The sequence below is a fragment of the Miniopterus natalensis genome, chromosome 12, assembly GCF_054644295.1.
Source record: "Miniopterus natalensis isolate mMinNat1 chromosome 12, mMinNat1.hap1, whole genome shotgun sequence".
NCBI classification, from domain to species: domain Eukaryota; kingdom Metazoa; phylum Chordata; class Mammalia; order Chiroptera; family Miniopteridae; genus Miniopterus; species Miniopterus natalensis.
This window is the reverse complement of record NC_142092.1, coordinates 42,454,137-42,474,615: the sequence shown is the minus strand read 5'-3', so window position 1 is coordinate 42,474,615 and position 20,479 is coordinate 42,454,137. Positions and strand designations below refer to the sequence as shown.

Genomic DNA, 20,479 nt, shown 5'->3' with positions numbered 1-20,479 from the left:
CACCGAGAAGTTAATTGTCAGTGTAGAGTGCGCTAGCAAATTAGGTTCCCACTGCCTCAGTGTAACTGAGGATAAATGAGGTGTCATGAGTTTCCAATCTGTACCTCTGACACAAACACTTTCCTGCGGGGAGGAGGAAATTCCCTAGGGGAATCAGCATGGCAGCTAAAGAAATCTATTTGAATAATGTACATTATTTTTGCATTAGGGAAACCTGTCTAGCTTCTGCTCTATCTGTGAGCAGTTTCTCCTTTCAGATTTGCTGCGGGTGGCTTCCAGGTTGAGATTTGGTTGGCAGAAGAGTTGCTTTGAGGTCTCAGAATAGATGAGGGATATATGAAAACTTTGTAACAAGTGTTCTGGTAGCACTGACAGTGTAACGTTTCATTAAACTTGCCTTCTTTTATATTTTCTGGAGTTTACCTTCCAAAATATCTCAGCATACATGAACTATTGCTGTAAAATTGCTGAAAGAAAAGTAAAATTCTTGGAATAAGACTCTAAAGTCTGGTTTTATGCGTATTGAAGCAGCTGGGTCTCTTCCTTTTTCTTGAGTGGGTTATCAGAGCATGAAATACAAATGCTGTCCAGAATGGTCAGAACGAAGGTAACAGACACAAAGTCCAAATCTTGACAATCTCTTTTGATTTGACTGAATGCTCTCTGAGGTTCAACAGACTCTTCTACTTACATCACAAGTTCTTTCATGAACATATGGTTTAATAATTGCATTTGGATGTTTACCTTTGCTTTGTTTTAAGACTGTATTGTCTACTTCTACCCACTAGGTTCAAACCCTCTACCAACTATATAGTTAACCTGATTCCACTGAACTGTGGCAGACAATGTTCCTATTGTGTGTTTTTACAAAATGTGCTTCATCCAATTAGAAAGCTGCTCTGGGTTTGACCACTCACGGAGTGCATACCGCTGTGATATTGGAAGATCTGCTACTCTTTCTAGTCCCTCTGAGTAGCTCCCTTGCTCACTCTCATAGTGTTCTTAACCATCCCATCACTGTTAGTGCAAGAAGTGACCCTCAGGAAGCGTGTATTAGTCATACATAGCAAACAGTTTCCCTGTTGCCAGTGGAGAGGCCCACTGAGGTGTTATATTCTCAAGGAATTACAGCTTTTTTTAAAGAGAGACAGGTGGAGTATATTCTCTGTTCCTGCACCTCATCTAGGCATTTCATGTGGTTTCAACATAAAACGGAGAGGAAGTCATGCCAGTGGGCGGGTAGGTCTGGACCCTCTTTCTGTCTCTGGTACTGAATATTCCAGGGGGGTCATTTTTCTTTAGAGATGGGTCAGATAGCCTCTCCCTTTATCATTTTACTTGACTCTACCTGTGTATGCAACACGAAAGGTGCAGACAATCATCAGGGTTTTACAATTTTAGTTTGTTTTGAAATCAAAACGTGTTTTCAGATCTTGATTTGCTCTGATTTAAATATTCCCCCTGGGCTACATAAAACTCCTATTTTGAGTTCTTGTAGAAGACATAAGGTAAATAAGATGATTTTGTTTTGTTCTTAACGAAATTTTAAAGTAAAGGAAAACATATATACAGTCTGGAAATCCCAGCCCTCAGGACATTTGTAGTAGAAGGCTGCCTGATAATTAAAGTGTTTGAAAAATTCTGGCAGATACTTAAATTTTGCCAGCTGCAAGGTGAAATAAAACATTGAGTTTCTTGACTAGAATTCGAGTATATCAGTGTGGTAACACTAGTTCTCATGCTGAATAAAAAAACCTCTGATTCACAATTAAATGTTTATTTGACAAATAAACACTGGGAAAATGAATTGTACTTGATGAATGCTGTTTGGTAGATTAAAATCTTTCCAAATGTGGACTCTGGGAAGAGAGGTCTGTGATGGTAAAGAGGGCTGAGGGATCACTATCAGCCTTGATTGCCATCACATGAAACCAGTGCTGTGGGTACCTGGACTACTTTGTTCTCTGCTGAGTTTCTTTCTTTTCTTTTTTTTTAAATCCTTACCCAAGGATATTTTTTCCATCGCTTTTCAGAAAGAGTGGAAGGAAGAGAGAGAGAGATACATCGATGTGAGAGAGACACATCGATTGGTTGCCTCCCACACGCGCCCAAGCCAGGGCCAAGGATCAAGCCTGCAACCGAGATACATGGCCAGAATTGAACCAGGGACCCTTCATTCAGTCTACGGGCCGACGCTTTAACCACTGAGCCAAACTGGCTAGGGCATCTGCTGAGTTTTTCTTCTCATGTGAATCTTGGGTTATCAATGGTAGGATTCATGAATGCAAATATAGGAATTTGGGACTATTTTCAGGTCACTCTAAAGTACGCTGTAAAATGTTCATTTTCAAATTTTATGTTCACATTTTTAGTATTGTGAACAACCAAGTGAATCAGGGCGTGTGTGTGTATCTGTGGTTAGGAGGGGGGAACAGAGAAAACATGCAGTATGTATTAGGCACTGTTTTCTGTCCATTAGAATATTTATTAAGCTTCAAAGGCTAAAGAGCCAGTGTGGCTTGTAAGCAGTTATTTGGAACCAGGTGTTTGGGTACAAGTTTTCAGGTACATAAATTGAGTTTAAAAATCACTCTTCTGGCCCAGCCAGCGTGGCTCAGTGGTTGAGGATCGACCTATGATCCAGGAGATCAAGGTTCAATTCCCAGTCAGGGCACATGCCCAGGGTGTGGGCTCAATCGTTCAGGAGGCAGCCAGTCAGTGACAACTCTGTCATCATTGATGATTCTCTCTCTCCCTCTCCCTTCCTCTCTCTGAAATCAATAAAGATATATATGTATATATATTTTTTAAAAATCACTCTTTTGGGTGGTGGCACTTTGACTTAATGGGAAGAGCTTCCTGCCTTAGAAAAATCACCTCCCCTCTCTGGGCATCCTCCAGATAAAATGAGGGGATGAGGGAGATGAACAGTGTGTTTTTTAAGGTTGCTTTGGCCTCTTTAAAGGTTTGACTCTAATTATCTTCTGTGTTTAGAATGCATGACTTTTTAAATAATAACAAAGTGAAACAGCCTCAGTTTCACCATGGCCTCTTAAATGTTAAGTGTTTGTGTGAAATGTGATTCTACCTATCCTGGTCCAAATCCAACAAACCAAGATAGAACCCTAAATTTTGAAGGATCCAAAGGCTATTAAGTCAATACCCAGATATAATCTCTCCATTCTTAAAATATATAAAAAACAGCTCATAATGACCATCAAAATGACTGTTCCACTTCTGAGCCATTAGATGGTGCAGGGGGGAAAACAGCAGGAGAGGAAAAGACAGTGGCATCATGAGACATCCAGTAATACCCATGAAGTCTTTTGGTTGGGTTCCTGGGGAACAAATGAAGGAACCACAAAACTTGGGGTCTCATAGGCAGTAATTAACCAGAAAGTTGTTGCCGACATGAAGTTCATTAGACTGGAACTATTTGCTTAAATCAAAAACAATACTGAAGGGGAGCATCAGAGCTGGGAGGATGTCAGGGTCAATTATACACAGAAAACTGGGTTCCTGGGGACAAGGGTGAAAGAGGTGGTCCGTTTTGGGTGGGTCTGCAGCAGGAGCCAGGAACCCCCTGGCTCCTTACCTTGGCTCCCAGCCTTTCCAGCCCACACTCTTCGCTGCTTTGTTTTGAATCAGTTTTATAGCACTAGAGGTATGATGAGATGTTTTGTTTTGTAACTTGTCTAAGTCTGCCATTTGAATGGGGCCGATTTTCAGACAAGCAGAGGTGCTAATTACGAGCTCTGTCCAAATTTAGAGAAACTTTTTAGAGCTTTTTCAAAAGCACATTCAGATTGCAGGCCTCATTTAAGCTGCTCAAACAGGAATTGCAGTAGTAACTTCTAACAGGTTGACGGGAAGGTCTCAAAACTTGACATGCTTACAGGTCCAGCTGTAGGAGTGCTATTGTTTCTAACAAACGTTGTATTTTCCTAACAGAAGTGTCGTTTACTTTTATGTTTGCAATACCACTTGACATCATTTTAAAAAGTAAGATCGTTTAAAATTGTCTCTGAATGGCTGAGTGGTTTGGATGCCCACTGCTAGGCATAGCAGAAGGGCTGTGAAGGTGACACTGATGAGAGACTTTAAAACTGCTGGTAGACACCAATCGCGCGTTCTGGGCACGTGGGCAGATGTAAAGTTGATACAGCCGTGCCCTTAAATGTATCTGCTCAGAGTCTGGAGAGGAGATTTGGGGGCTGATATATTCTATAACACAGATGTATTTGGACACATTTTATACTTAAGTGCAAACTCCCCTTGGCTCTGCTTTTCTGAGTGCATGTTTGCACTTTGCAGAACTTTTAAGCCTCTGCATCTTGTCAGGCAGTGTGGGTTTGGGTTGGAGGAGTTAATTTTTAGTAGACATTTTCCAAGGTAATTCTTTCAGGGACCCAGCCAGCTTACCTTTCAGCTCCCCACCCTGTGCTAAGGACATTACTCTGAGCTTCTGTGTATTGAATTGCATTTGTCCCTCCCCTGTTTTTCTGTAAGCTTCTTAGCATTCGTGTAGCTTGGACAGTCATGAATGAAAAGCTCAGCTCATGACACAGTCAGCTCCAGAAGTGGGCAGAGAGGCTTCAGACTGCCTTCTGGTTCCCAGTTTTTATTTTTTTCCTGCATGTGGTTGAGCTGTGGATGCCCCTGTGGTGGGGTCCACAGTTGTCACAAGGGAAAGTTGAGAGCCAGCCACCTGGCTGATTACTGCAGGCTAGTTAGGAGCGAATACCCATGATGGTTAAAAATGTGTGTAAATGATTCGTTCCTGGTAATACAGTGGCATTAGAGGTGATCTAAGGCAAGGTTTTCCTCAGACCCTTCTCTTTTAAATTGTGGCAGAGAAAGGTAACATAATTATCTATTGGCCCTGGGCACCCTCCTCTTAGTTCTCCAGCATCTTTCAGAAATTGGGGTTATCTGTGCTTTGTGAAAGGAGGCCTTTACACAGCTCGCCCAGCATTGTTCGAGGCTGTAACACATCACTGAACAAATTGCCCCCTTGCATATGCTAATCCCCGCACTTAAAATAACTCATTGTAACATGTTCTGATGCTTTAGCCCAGAGGAGATGGGAATTGACCAGCTGTCAGATCATGTCATGTGACCCCCAAGTATCTAAAATGCCTCTTTTCTTTGGGTCAGCAGTTCGTACTCAGCACATTCGAATGAAAGTGGCCTGTGTGGTTTGTGGAAAAGATTCGCCCTTGTTCCTGCTTTTATGTGTGGGAACTGGCTTGGCCGGTGAAGATCCACTGGCTGAAATTTCCTCTTTGAGTCTTACATTGCGGTGCTTTTGGCGAGGAACATCAAATCATATTTTCAACAATAAATTAAAAGAATTCAAAGGAGTTTCTTCATTGTCTGAGGAAAGTGTTGATTTGTGTTTTAGGAAACCATCCTGTTAATCCCACCTGTTCTCTTTGGGATTTTAGAGGGGCGCACTGACTCGCAGTCACGAAATAAGGCTAATCGAATAACTTCAGGTTTTACTCATAGGCTTTTCATGTTCTTGACCAGAAAGTCCAAGTGGGAAAGAATAGAAACATGTCCACACACAAGCATCAAGCTCCCATTTCTCTAACAGTAAATAGAGCATTGTAAGTAAGTAAGGCCTGAAGCATGGTTCAATTGCATAGTCAGGGTCTCCCTTTTAAGTGCTTAAAGTTCTGTAAATGTTTGCCATCCAGTCTTCAGACGAGATGAATTAAATGGAATGAAAGGTTGTGTCGGTATCACCTTTCTAAAACAGCTATCACATTCAGGTTGGGTTTTCAAGTGTACAAAGAGGCCTGGGAAGAAGCCTTTGATTAATTTTTTGTCTTGCAGAGTAATTCCCTCTTGGTCCCAGACAGTCTAAGAGGCACAGATAAACGTAGAAATGGGCCTGAATTTTCCAACGACATCAAAAAAAGAAAGGTGGACGATAAGGACTCCAGCCACTATGTAAGTAAATAAAGGACTAGAAACAATATTTGTTGCTTACTTGCTTATTTTTTAAGTGAGTATACAAATGTACTCTAAGATCTTAGTGATAATCCACATCCCTTAAAATAATACATAAAGAGGACAGATTCTTACACTGCTGGATTTTATTTCACTCTACAGCTGTAAATTATCCTCCTGCCAGGCTCAGTATTACATTTTAGGCTTTCTGCCTTACTCTTAAGTGGGGATGTAAGAATGCAGGGCTGGCTTCATGGGCATGCAGTCTGTGTAGCTGCACAGGGCCCTGCTTATAAAAGGACCCTGCCTCACCCTTGGTTTTAATGCCCTGCACTCAGCCCTCTTCAAATTCTCAAGTTTTGAACAATGCCTGCATTTTCATTTTGTCCTGGGCTTGTGCTGCTAAAATGATCAGGGTAAGATTTGTGGTGTCACAAAACACCTTCCTGAATGCTATTCTCATAGTATATTCAGGCTTGTATTAGGTCTTCAGGCAGAGTTCACCCTTTTCCACAGCAAGCAGTTTAGTGGTAAAAATGGAAGAAATGTTGGGAGGCACCTAGTCCAGATCCTGCAGGCAAGATCCCATGGCGGGTTGATGGAGGGAGGACTGTTCACTCAGGTCTCGCTAAACTCGCATTCCCGTGGAGAGCGCCCCGAGCCAAATGGCCATCGGCTCTGTTCTTGGCATCATAAACATCGCAGCTGACAGACAACTTGGAGTTTCCTTATATCCCTGAGTGTCTATTTCAGTTCTCAGGAGCAGTATGTGAGTAGAAAGCTGATTTAGGCCACTTCCTGTTGCTCCTGGAGGAAGAAGCTCTGCCTCTGGCTGGCTGGTGTGCAGGCTATGTGGAGGCTCACACGCTAGGCCTCTCTGCCTCCTGCTAGCTGGCTCAAACCTGTAGCTAACAATGGGTAACATTTCTTGAGCAACAACTCTAGTGTCAGCTACTGGGTGCTTTTACATGAATTGTTTCCTTTAACCCTTAAAACACCCTGTGAGGTTGATACCTTTTATTTAATAAAGAAACGGAAGCACAGATCTTGCAAGTATTTCCCCAAGGTCAGAGTTAGTGGTTGAGTCTGGAGGCAGTCTGACTCCAAAATCCATCTCTTAGCCATGATGCTAGGATTCCCAAACCCAGGGCTTAGGATGGATATTATTATCAGAGGTCTTTTGAAATGATCTATACTTTGCACCATAATAATATCCTAAGAACCTACTTTTTTGGTTCTTCCTAGCCCAATCCTTTTAGCACATAATGTTTGCCCTTCATGTTTTTCCCAGAGCCAGTGTCCCGTTCAGGTACTTTTATATACAGCATCAACTGTTAATAAGCTAGTGAGAAGGTCCATGATATGCAGAAATTTGGAAATTTGCCAATACAGTTCCATTCCAGGTTGTTCCATTCATGTATGTTAAATTATTTAATAGTGAGTGAGCTACAATCCGTAGCTGTGACTGTTTTGTAATCTGCATGTATGTCTAGTTGTGTAGGTGATTGAGGGTGATGTGTTGAGGTGATGCTGAAGAATCTGGGCAAAGGCCTCAGACCCATAACAGGCATATTGTACTGTATTTACGGAAGGGTTCAGCACAAAGCTAAGATTTAAATTACAGTATACTTAAGGACTCACTTCAAAGTTCCATTGTAATAAATTAATTGTTTGCTACTTTTTGCCAGTTTGGTTTATGTACTACATTAACCATTTCAATAAAATAATTTTTTTAAAAGGGAAACAATTTTAGCTTCTATTTTTTTCACCACACTGTCTTTGGGTTCGGTACACCTGAAAACATTTAAGCTTGTCTGTGGGCTTTACTAAGTGAAAGCAAATTATTCTTTAGTATTAGTTTTTTCTTTTATTACCTGAAAATGTTTCTTTCAGTGGACTATTTTGAATTACCTAGGCTTCCTCATTGCTTATAATTTTATGTTGTTACTGGTGAATTGCATGGTGCCTTTATAACAATGTCTAAAGTAACACATTATTGAAGAAAGTAAATTAGGTCTCTCACATGTAATGCTCTAGGTATGGTTAGAGAAGACATTTGAGACCTGACTTTAAAGCTGAAGTCACACAGAAGGTCAACGTGGGTAATATTTGCACTGTACTAATATTTCTCAAACATTATTTGTGTATTGTCATTCTACAATGACACCAGTAAAAGGACTGTTTAGATCATAAATTATGGGCAAGTTTTTAAGAATTAGGGCCTATTGCAGTAGCCTACTTTTTCCGTATGCTCATTGTATTACTCTGCACCAAAGGTCGTCAGGCCTTTTGGCCATGAAAGCAAGTAGCCTGTTTCATCCTGACCTAAACTTGTAGGAGTGGTCATATCCTTAAATTGGACAGCTTTTCTGAGGCCTTTGCAAACTCAGTGCAACCTTGGAGATTGCTCTGATTACCAAACTGTAAGGCTTTATGAAGAGACGATGAAAGCCCTACTGCAAGATGTTGGTGCCCTGCATATATTGCCATCCTATCTTCCTTCCATCTCTCCAAAAATATTCCAGCCTGATTGCTAAAGAGGTTTATTCTTAACATGAAGTCAGATCTTGGTATGTTATTTCAGCCAGGAACTAGCTTTGTTTTTAGTTTTTTGTTTGCTTTAATTTTTTTTTTTTTTTTTTTTTTTTTTTTTGCAGTAACTACCCCATGGGAACATGGTTTAAGTTTGTCTATATAATTATGAGTTGTCTATAAACATTAGATTTTTTGGCTGTTTTCAAGGTGATGCACATAAAAGCAGTGGCATGAAATCGTGTTCTTAATTTGAAATCCAATGGGAAAAGACCTGATATAATGTGGATTTCAGATTATAAGGGAGATTCAGCTTGCAAACATTTATTGAGCCTTTACTTTGTGCCAAGCCTCCTCTGCCGGCTGTGATTATAGAATTGGTGTGCTATTGCAACAGAATTCCCACCTGGGGCTCTGTGTAGCCTTGGGTCAGATAAGAAGGGGAGAAGGGGGATTAATCACTAGGGCTGGCAATCTGGAAGGGAGCCCGTAGGCATATCCCAGGTGGTTTTTCAGTCTGTCTGATACCAGGACTGTAGAAATTTAACTGGGCCTCAAATCTTTAATAAATGGCATTAAAACTTTTTTTTTTTCCAGGACAGTGATGGTGACAAAAGTGATGACAATTTAGTTGTGGATGTGTCTAATGAGGTAACTATACTTTTTATCAGACTTTATGTTCAAAGTGACTTGTGAGAAAAAGAACTGGAGCCACAGTGTTTTGTGTTTTGGTTTCTTGCACCTTTATGTAGCGAGAACCTAATGTTGTTCGTGGATGGAGCAGTAATGCTCTGAGTCGGAATTGTGTTTCCTCTAATCACTCTGGATTCCTAAGTTGGGTCTTGTGCTCTTTTCCTTCCCATGTCCTCTGGGCAAAGTATTTGAGCATAGGAGGGATATGATTGTTCCTAGGTTTTTGGGGTTTTTTTCATTTATGGTGTCTAATTGGATGTATTTGCAAAAACCATCCTTTTAATTAGAGCAATGTTAGTGCGCATACCCTGGAGTCCCCTAAATCTAAAGGACTCTCAGCATTTCCTTTACTTTAGAGATTTACTGTGGAAATAGGAGTGTGTAAGGGGAAGCTCTGTCCCCTGTAAGCAAAATCATGGAAATTTGCTTGTGCTTGTTGAGGACCCTTCTTCTCCGAGAGCCAGCCCCGCCCACTCACCCCGGGAAAATGGGATCGACAAAAACCGCCTGCTAAAGAAAGATGCTTCCAGCAGCCCAGCGTCCACGGCCTCCTCAGGAAGTTCCACTTCTTTGAAATCCAAAGAAATGAGCTTGGTAGGTAATGAGAACTCTCACTTGCCTCAGTAGTTTAGTTTTCTTTGTGGACCAGAGGACCTAAAGTATTTGAAATGTGAGGTTTTTACTGATTAAGAATTATATTTCTAAGTGTTTAAAAGTGACACTCATCCTTCTGCTCTTTGTTCCCATACAGTGCTACTCTTCCCCTCCCAGTTGTTTCTTTTGGGCCATGATCAGAGAGAGAGAAGCTTCCATGTCCACTGCCATCTTACTTGGGGGATATGTTCCTAGCACAGGCTATCTAAAACTTCCCAGTTAGCAAATAGCTCAAACCTCTTAGGTCTGGAGAAGTCCTCCTTTTCTTAAGCTGTCCATTTTTACCTGGTTTTAGACTGAGCAGTCCTGTCGGGGCGTGTTGTGATTGGGTTGCTGGTCAGTTTGGTGGTGTACACGAGGCGGCACTGGAGGAAGCCTGGAACTGGTGGAGGGAGGGGGTACAGCAGAGCCTGTTCATGCCTTCAGCCCTTCAGCAAACACTGTGGAGTGTGTCATCTCTTAACTCACAATAACTGAGCCATAACAGCCCTGCAGTTAATCCTTACACAGTGTCCATACTCATGCCATCTCACCGATGGGGAGGGAAGCCTGAGGAACTTGCCAGTTTATACTGCCCATCAGATCCAAAGCTGGGCAGAGCCGGGGTTTCTCTCTAGCCCATGTTCTTTGCTACTGCGCCATAGCACTTCTCAGACCCATTTAAAAGATATGAAAGGTTGAGAGGCAAAAAAAGATGCTGTCACCCTGTTATTGTCTTGACTCCTGCACTAATGGTCCACACTGGTTATATAGGCAAGTGGGCAGCGATGCTTAACTCCAGAGGGCCATCTGTTCATTTTAGGAATAACTCTCAAACACAATGATGGGACTAGTCTAGGGCTTTTGCCTCTGGGATACTGGTTTGCAACTCATAAAATCCAGCCCCGCTGTCTTTCACCATTAGTCTCACTCCCACGGCTACTAAAAAAAGGCAAGATTAGAAAAGGGGTCTTCCCTCTGACATTCCTGGTGACCAGGCATTTGTTTGCTAGTGACCAGGAGCTTTCCTCTGAATGGTCACCCTTCTAACTTGGCCCTGATCCAAAGTCCACAAGCCTGATGGAAAAATACTTTTTAAAATAAAATCTACAGAGGAAGAAGTGTGACCATGTTCTGTGTCTCTAGCTAGAGTTTTAATTCTGGCAGGAAGAGGAAAGGTCAACATTTCTCGCTCACAAGTTAATGCTGTCAACATTGTGTGGATTTATGAAAATTGGCTGAGGGAGCAGCGAGGAGGTGCCCAGTGTCCCAGCTGCTGTTGTGATAAATTGTGTAATATGGCTTGGATTAAAAATAATACTCATTTAATTTGTTTAATGATACCAGCATGAAAAAGCCAGCACGCCTGTTCTGAAATCCAGCACACCGACGCCGCGGAGCGACATGCCAACGCCGGGCACCAGCGCCACTCCAGGACTCCGTCCAGGGCTCGGCAAGCCTCCAGCCATGGACCCCCTCGTTAACCAAGCGGGTAGAGCACTGCCTCTTGTTGTGCTTTGTTTTGCTTTTCCTTTCCCAGCTTGAGTCGTCCTCTGTTCATGTTGTGACGCAGTTTCCCCATGAACATGAAATGTACTTGCTGCCTGCCTCCCTCCTTCTATCTCTGGAAAGCCGTGATAAGAAACAGATGTTCATCCTCGAGTTTCAGCAGCTGTACCCTGTTCCATCTCCGGCTGTTTAAATTTGACTTTTCTGTTATTTTCAAATAATCCAAATCCTAGGGACTTCAGTAATGTTTCTGGTAATTATTCTGAATGGAAGCGCCCTCCCAAACTATTATTGTGTGTCTTGAATTTGCTAATATTGACTGAAACGGCCTGTCTGGCCAGCCCAAGTGTGCTTCTTGCTTACTTTAATGGGCGAGTTTTGTGCTGGTCCATCAGGAAGCCGGGATCTCGCCTTCCGTAGAAACTGGGAGAGTTTTACTGAGACTCCAGCCTGTGAATAAATTCCTGACTTTCAACTCGGCTCTCCTCACTGGGAAAGGAAAAGAGGCCCCAGAATATTCCTTCCAAACCCGTGCTTTGCTTTATGTAAATCCAGGGTCGGGTTTTCATTTGGAAGCATTCCCAGGGAACAGAGGGTTGGGACTGAAAAACAAATCTAGGATTTTATCAAGAACACCTTTTGAGGCTGAGTCAGGTCAACAGGTAGCGTCTGTGTCTCAGTTTGCCTTGTGCGGACTGGGTGCAATACTGCTAATCTTACCCCCTGGTTCCCCAGGGCTGCGGAGAAGGAAGCGTGTGGGCAGGGCGTCCCCTGGGGTCTGTTCCTTCCCAGGGCTCAGTTCGGCTCTGGGAAGAAGGGGGCCTGTGTGCGAGTTGGAGGTGATGGGCCGGCTCCCTCCGTTCCCTTCCCCCGAATGAACGGCACTAACAGCAGCCCTGGGCGAATGGCCAGCCAGGCCGGACCTGAGCGACCCGCTGAGTCACGCTCGGCTTGTGCTTCCTTGCAGCGGCCGGCCTGAGGACGCCCCTGGCAGTGCCCGGCCCGTACCCCGCCCCGTTCGCGATGGTGCCCCACGCGGGCATGAACGGCGAGCTGACCAGCCCCGGCGCCTACGCCAGCCTCCACAACATGTCCCCGCAGATGAGCGCGGCCGCCGCCGCCGCCGTGGTGGCCTACGGGCGCTCGCCCATGGTAGGTGGCCGCCCGGGGCAGGTGACCCGGGATCGCGGCCGGGGCCCCCTGCGCCCCGGAACAAAGGCCCAGTGTCCCCGCGCTCGCCGCCGCGCCTCCCCCACATGCCGCTCCATTCAGCCACGGCCGGGCGCTTGCTTGACTGTGTTTGCGGATGAAGAAAGGCAGTGTTTAGGAGCGCCTTTGGCGGCTCGGGGACATCTGGTTTTCTCCCACCAAAGTAGATTTTTTTTTTTTTCTGGAAGGCGATGAAATGACTCAAGTAGCTCACAGAAGCCTTTTCATTCGTTTTCTTGAGGGTTTTTCTTCCTCTTTAATCCTCAGGAAAAAATATTTGAGGAGCCGTAACTTTCTCTTTCCATGCCTATATTATTCTTTGAACCCAATAGCATGGCTTAGGTGTAAGGACCTCAGTGCAACAGACAGAGAAACACAAAAAGGGACTGAACCCATGGGGTGGGTTGTCCCTCTGCCTCGTTTTTGACCAGGGAGATACAAAACTGCGCATGAAGGATGAAATCTCACGTGTAGCCCTTCATTGCCTCAGGAAACGGGGATAGATTATAACCCATAGCAAACAGAAGTCTGTAAACATTTCCTCTTGGTTATTTGCAGTGTGTCATGTGCATTTCTCATTTGTTGGTTCTTCCTTTATGTTGCACTAGTAGGAAGGGTGTGCAGTGGAGGGCGGGATAGTTTAAAGCAAAGTGCGCAGCTGGGGCACTAGGTGCTATCATTGAGGTGCCTACAAGCAGGTATGAATCCTTAAGGAATAACTTAGACCAGCAGTATGAAAGGGAGAGATTTTGCCTCCAAGGGACATTCGTAATGTCTGGAGGTACTTTGATGATCACAACTGGGGGATGCGGCACTTAGAAGGCAGAGTCCAGCGATGCTACTAAACGCCCTGCGTTCTCCAGGACAGCCCCCAACAAAGAACTGTCTGGCCCAAAACGTCAATAGTGTTGAGGTTGAGAAATGCCGACTGAGACAACACACTGCTCTGTGTACCTGCTGGGACAAGGCAGAGTATCCTGAGTCCACAGGAAGGGTTGACTGTGGGAGGCTGGCTCTCAGTGCACAAGAGATCCCACTCCACTCCACCTCCCCAGGAAGAAGTGTATCTTGTAGTATTTAGAGGTGGTAGTATTACTTCTGTTATATATTTCCTTTGGAAAATGCTAGCACGTGTCACTGTTTATGTTGCTTTGGAGATCTGTGGGTTTCCAGTGAGAAGTCTGTAGAGATGTTCACCTAGTGCCTCCCACATATGAACTGAGTCTGCGATGCCTTATTTTGCTTCCAGGTTGGGTTTGATCCCCCCCCTCACATGCGAGTACCTGCGATCCCTCCCAACCTGGCAGGAATCCCTGGAGGGAAACCGTAAGTACCTCCAACTCTTCAGTTTTATTTCCAAGGCAGTTATTTAGTCATGGGTATTAGCAGACTAGAATTCCAAAGGGAGCATAGGCCTGGGCGTTTCCAAGGAGATTTCTGGTGTCTTTTCCTGAGGAGTGTTAACACTTTCTATAAATAGGCACCTTGTAGGTGTCATGCCTCTGTCTTCTCACTGTGGGTGAGCTCATGCATTCAGTTATTTCTGGGGAGAAACTGTTGGCGACAGGGTGAGGAGCGATGCAAGAACCAGGGGCAGTTGGCCCTCCTCCCTCGGCCCTTCTGCAGAAAGCTGCTCTGCTTTGCCGTGTGGTTGGAGAATAACTGCAGGGGATTTTCAGCAGGACTGTTGTGGGCAGTAAGCTGTCACGAACTCTTGAAATCTCAGAAATGTGAAACATGTTGTCTCTTTACCCAGCTCAGTGCTACGTTTTCCTTATTTTGGTAGATGTGAGGTCTTATAAAGGGTAGGTTCTGTTGGATACCAACATCCAAGGTTGACCCCCAAGTAATGTTTTGCTGAGTGCTTATTCTGAGAGGTTCAGAATTATAGAAAGCGAGTGGCAGTGTGGGGAAGCAAGAAAGATGGGTTCAAGGGCAAAGAGCTTTCAGAATTTGGGAACCTCTGTTGGTTATTTCTCCATAGTCACGTGAAATCATTTGCTTTCCATAGTTAGTAATTAGAAATGTGATTTCAAAGAACTCCTAAAGTTCTCAGTTTCTGTAAAGCAAAATTGAAATAGGTCTTACTTCCCAACAAGTACTCTGCCTTTCTCTGGGAAAGGCACATGTAATAGGCCTTCAGATTATTTTTGTTACCCTCTACCTTTGTGTGTTTGCAAGGGACACATAAAGTTGAAAGCAAACATTACTGCATTATTTTGAATGGCCCATTCAGCTACCTGGTCATCCTTGTGTGATTTCAATTGGAGCCTTGTTTCAACTAAACCAGGAGCATGAGGAAAAATGGAATTCTTTATCTCCATCACCTGCTTTTAGGAAAGCAGATTCCTGGCGTCCACTTCTCATGCATTTTTTGGAGGTGAGCATATTATGTGAGCAAGATGGAGGTAGTATCCAAGGGCAAAATGAACTTCCCCGTTGTCACTAGGATCAGGGCTATACAATCTTACTCCCATGTCAGCCCTTTAATTAGTAACTGTTCTTACCCGTTAGTGAAGTAATAGTGCCTAGGCAGTGCTTCTCTCCTGGCTGAGAGGATAGACCAGTTTTTCCCAGTGTGCAGACTGTACTCTTGTTACATACAACACAGATGAATGGGGACGGGGGCGGAGGGAGCAGATACAAAGTATCCTAATATTTTAGTACAAGAGTTATGAACTGACTGTTGTATATACATTTCTCAGTGAGTTGACAATAGCAAACAAAGGTCTGCAGACCCCACTTTGACCAGCAGTGGTCTGAGACACTTAAGAGAAAGGGAGACAAACCAGTCTGTCCAGAGCTGGGTGAACAAGGTGGTAAAGGCCTTTTGCAAGTGTCATTCTTGAGAAACACCAGTCGAAATACTTGGATGGCTGTTCATGGATGTTTGAGCAAGAACTGTGTGGCAGGCTTTGTGCTAGATGCTGGGCATGCTCCAGGCAAGAGAATGTTCGCCTTCCCCGCCTGGGGGCCCACTGATGTGGAGACATTGAAGGAACAATGAATGCTTTAGTTATGTTTGTGATCAGCGATAAGTACTGTGAAGACAGAGCAGTGGGTTATAGGCAAACACGTAAAGAATGACCAGAATTAGGAAGGGCAGGGCTTCCTGGGGTGAGGCTGATATACTGCAGGCTGAAGCATGTGCAGGAAGGAATAGCCCACAGGGAAAGGGGACAGAGAGGGTGGGCTGTTGGGGACAGAGTAAGATAAGCTCCCAGCACCAGGAGTAAATGGATGACTACCTCCTAAAAGTGGTACAGCTAGGAGAGTTCATTTGGGGCCAGAGGGACCTTGAAATGCCTCTAGTGTGAATGCTCATCTGTGGCTCGTCTCCTACGATAGCCTCTGTGCCTCTGACCAAGCATATCCAGTGCTGGGGACTCGCTGCCGCCTGGAGCAGTCCATTTTCTCCAGCTGTGTGAAAACTCTTCCAGCCCCTGAGCTGAGATCTGTCTCCCTGGAATTTTTACCCATCAATCCTGGTTCTTTCCTACCCCCTGAGACCACACAGTGCGCCGCTCATCCATCATCCTCACGACAGCTCTTCAGATATGTTTGGAGACCACCATCTGCCAGGAGGCGTCTCTTCAGGCTGAATGTGTCCATGCTTCAGCCCTATCTTGTAGGATGTGATTTCAGGTTCCTGCACCATCTGCTCCCTAAAATCTAGATAGCCACCTCCCTCCTGTCCTCTCTTCCGCAGATTTCATTGAGATTTGCTGCATAGGCATAGGGGACCCTACTGGGAGCTCACAGCCTACTGATGGAGAGACATTAATCAAATCACCACAAAAAATAAATGCCTAATTATAATTGAGATAAGAGCTGTGACGGAGAGGAACCCTTATGTGAAAGCATGTGACGGGCTGATCCCATCTGGAGGGAGGGTCAAGGAAGAATTCTTAGAAGTGTTTTCTGAGCTGCATTAACCTCATACGGGCAGGACATAAACCTCCAGGTGGAGAATCCTGCATATGCAAAAGGCCCTGTGGCATTACCTTCTTGTTATAAAAGTGGACTAGAGCGAGATGACTCACAGTCGAGGTACTTGTTTTCGGTGTTAAGTCATCTAAGATCTCTGTAAGGTTTTGCAATGAACGTGGTCATTGGCCCTCCCCCACACCAGTCTCTCCTAACGTCTCTGTGTTTGTTAAAGGCGTATCTCCCATTCTGTCTGACATCTGGGCCCAAACTTTAGCCTTTGATTCTTCCTTATTTAACTTCCATTTTACCCAGTCTTTTTATTTGTTAAAATCCTCACTTATTTTATACCCACTTTTGTCAATAGGATCCTAGATGAGTGTTCCCCTTTCTACAGTATTTATCTGGTCTGATCCATTTCTTGCTCAGAGGTCTTTAAAAGTTGCATATAAGCTCCTGATGGGGCACTTGAGGCCCCTCTGGTAAAATCGCTCCAGCCTGCTTTTCCAGTCTCATGTCTATTTGCATCCTGTGCTCTGGCCAGATGGGATAACCACTTATTCCCAAAGGTTCCTTCTTCTACCCAAGCAACGTCCCTTCTCACCAGTCTTCTCCTCCTCTGTGGAGCTGTTTTCTGTTCAAAGACCACTTCAGTTGCCGCCTTCTTCACGAAGCCTTTGCTGATAACTTCCCATACACGGTCTCTCTCCAGTGGTACCCTGTAATGTCCTGTGACACTTTTCACACGTTGGACTCCAGTAAATTCACGTCCACATGTCACTTGTATCTGCTGCTTCCCCACTAGAATGGAAGCTTCTGAAGTCCCCTTGTCCCCTGAAGCATAGTTACCCAGTAGACAACTGTTTGCTGCATTGACTGGGTGGGAGGTGAGCCCAGAACTGTGGGAGACCCTGAGATTCAGCCTTCCCGAGGAAGATTCGCATTTTGCATTTTACACTTTTAAGTAGTGCTGATTTTTAAGTGGTAACCCTGACTGTTTCCAAACCCTTGAGGTGAAATTTATTTGGTATTGTTTGGTTGGCTTAACTTGAACTCACTTTCTCATTTTTAGTTGTAGGCAATGTATTCCTCTGAGCTCCGTGTAGATCACTGGTGAAAGAGATTTGGAAGTTTAGTCAGGTTGACATCTCTTTGTTGTCCAGACATTTTTCTAGCCCTGGAGCACTGCTGTCCTCCATAAATACTGGGGGCTGTGCTTTACCTGCCTCCCGCAGTAGCATCTAGAGGTCACTAATAATAGTTTGGCTTAAGATTCTAGCTTAGTTCCAGGTTCCTTCACCCTGTGTTTTAATGCTAAACATGTAATTGAGAAATCTTCCACCCACTTGTTTACTGTTTAAATAAATCTTTAAAGTACCTTTTTGGAGTTAGAGCCTAAAGGAAAGAGAAAATGTTAACTACATTTGGGGTAAAATCGCCTCTTAGGAAAACACGTTTTGCAGCAGTGAGGAGAGGCCACCCCCTGCTTCTAGCCAAGAAGATACTTCAGTGCCCACCTCCCTGTGCCCCCACTCCTTTTTCCCCCTGAATTTGCTTCTGGTTCTTCTGGTTGACTATGTCTAGATTCCACAGCTGGTATATTTAGTGGATTTGGAAATTAATTCAGCCCTCTTCTTACCTGTTTTGACATTTGGGTGTTTTTTGCCTATTAAATACTAAAATAGACAAAGTGCTAAATACAAAATGCCTGTTTTGTGCCTTATTATCACCACGTGGGTTTCGTTTAACTTCTGTTTCTCTACCCTCTGATGATCTGGGAATGTGTAGCTAATTTCTTGAGGTTACATTGACATGAGGCCCTTTTTTTTTGATGTGACAGCTGCTGGACAGCTGTCCTTCCCTTTTCTCCCTCTTCCCTTCTTCAGAATTGACTTTCAGCTTATCACATATAAGTATAGTTTGTACAGTTCTTGTGGTGATAATGCTGTTTGCCTGTAGTGGTTGGATTCTTGGCCAGAATTTTTGAATTGAACTTTGAAATGGCTGGATTTTAAACTTTTCTTTGCCTCACTTGTGGTCCACGAATCTCTTGGTTTGTGTCTTTGTCCTGCATTGGAACCTCGTCGTTGCTGCCTCAGCACACCAACACATGTGGAAATATTTAATTGATGGAGAAATAAGGGCCTAGGACTCAGAATCATAAATGCTGACTTTGGCAAGAGATTCTCCCAGTTTATCAAGCAGGCCATCTCGTCTCATCTTCTCTGTCTAGTAATTTGTTTTTTCATTTCCATTTACGTTTTCTGCATTTGCCTTTAAAAACCAAAAATTGCAGTATAGTCAACTATATAAGGAAACAAAAAGTTTTCTCTCTTAATGCTTTAAAGTCCTCAACTTGTAATTTGTTTCTAAGTCTCTCTATCCTGTCAGGATGCCAAACTGGAAAATTCTGTGAAGGAAGTAAAGGATTTTATAGGTGTTATGGGTTGGATGTGCAGAACCTAAGAAATGTTAAAGGTAAAGCTTGTTATATAGGCAAACAGGGAGATTTCACTGTAGTCGATGAATTAAATTCCTGAGGACCGATTTTCTTTTGCTGAAATCTTAGAATAAATGTCTCTGATTTTCTTATGACCTCACCTCACACCCTCCCACCCCCAACCACCACCTTCACTCTCCTAGTTCTTGAGGCTAAGGGGACACTCAACTTACGTTATTCTCCTCTGCCTTAGAATGAGCCAGACTCCCCAGCCCTCAAAGCCTCCTGTGCCTGGGGCTCTACAAAGAAGTGCACTGATATGTTGACATGCCTGATGTCTCCTTCAGTGCAGGGTAGGTGTCTCCATCCTGCTGGGCCCACATTGTCCCTCTTGAGATGAAAATGTCAAAGGTAGTGCTGATACAGAAACTAAGGGAAAGGTTAGAGCTCCGCTTTTGTAAATGGTCCGCCCTGGACTTGAATCTTGGCTCTCCCACTTAGCAGTCACCCTCTCCTGTGCTGCTTCCTCTCCTCCCTGCATAATAAGGGACAGTATGCTACCTCCTGGACATGGCAACCAAAGGCCAAATCTGGGAGTACTGTTCAAATCACTTCATTTACTCCACACCTCAGCAGTCAGGTTTATAGGGTAGTTTGGTCATGGCGCACTGTGAAAGTAGAGAAATGATGCCCAAATGAGTTAGACACAATCCTCACGTCTTAGTAGTGACTAAACCGAGACTCTACCCTGTCTCCTCACTTCTTGTAGTTACTGTATTGTTTCCAGCCTCCAGCCACAGGATCGAGCTTGCTGCCTGTGACCTGTGGCTGCTCCTGTCCCAGCTTGCTTGGAGGAGGTTCCCGCATCCACTGGGTTCTGCTGGCTTGAGTTCCACTCCATTATTATAGCTGCTTTCGCCGCCTTTTGGTTCAAGTCAGCTCTCAAGAGACTTTTTGTTCCCTTGGGAAAGTTGATAACCATCTTTTAGTGATATTGGGTGCGACTGCTAGAAATTCCTTGGGAAAAGTTGGCTGGCATAACCCAGGGGTCAGAGGACTCTCCACGTTCTTGTAGCTGACTCCCTTGCCAGCAACCTTTCACGCCTCAATTTATAAGTGATCAGGTAGCAGTAAACAGCTTGGGGTGTTGGGATTCATTCACTGAGTGCCAGCTGTATGCTCGCTAGTGAAGTCATCCCACCTGTCCCTGAAGTACTCTGGAATGAGACAGACAGACATGTAAATATATGCAGCAAATAGTCTGCAGTGTGAGACGTGCCGGAGTCAAGGTTGACAGGATGAGCCCAACCCTGGGGAAGAATCCTCCTGCCCCGGGACACTGTGGCAGGTGAGGGAGGGAGGACTGAGGACACTCCCTGGGGAGGTGGTGCTGTTCTAGGTGGGAGGGAACAGTTTGTATGCAACATGGGGAGGGGACAGCCAGCAATATTTTAGGGGACTGGCCTATTCCACGTGGCTGGGAGTTTAGTATACAGACAGGTACATAAAAGAGGCTCAGCTGTGAAGGTCTTGGTCCCTAAAGAGCTTGACAAGCGAGTGAGGGTTTTGGACATGATC

General features: G+C 44.4%; 1 protein-coding gene across 5 annotated transcripts in view; it reads left to right on the top strand.

Moving 5' to 3' along the window:
• LOC107544870 (TLE family member 1, transcriptional corepressor) overlaps positions 1-20,479 on the top strand; it is an 81,922-nt gene that overhangs the window by 48,607 nt on the left and 12,836 nt on the right. For all 5 annotated transcript variants that reach the window (XM_087822717.1, XM_087822718.1, XM_087822720.1 and 2 more), the window contains 6 exons: positions 5,842-5,958; positions 9,088-9,141; positions 9,625-9,777; positions 11,164-11,308; positions 12,293-12,477; positions 13,784-13,860. In XM_087822717.1, the coding sequence (XP_087678843.1) occupies positions 5,842-5,958; positions 9,088-9,141; positions 9,625-9,777; positions 11,164-11,308; positions 12,293-12,477; positions 13,784-13,860 (731 nt within the window). The remainder of the gene's footprint in view (positions 1-5,841; positions 5,959-9,087; positions 9,142-9,624; positions 9,778-11,163; positions 11,309-12,292; positions 12,478-13,783; positions 13,861-20,479) is intronic.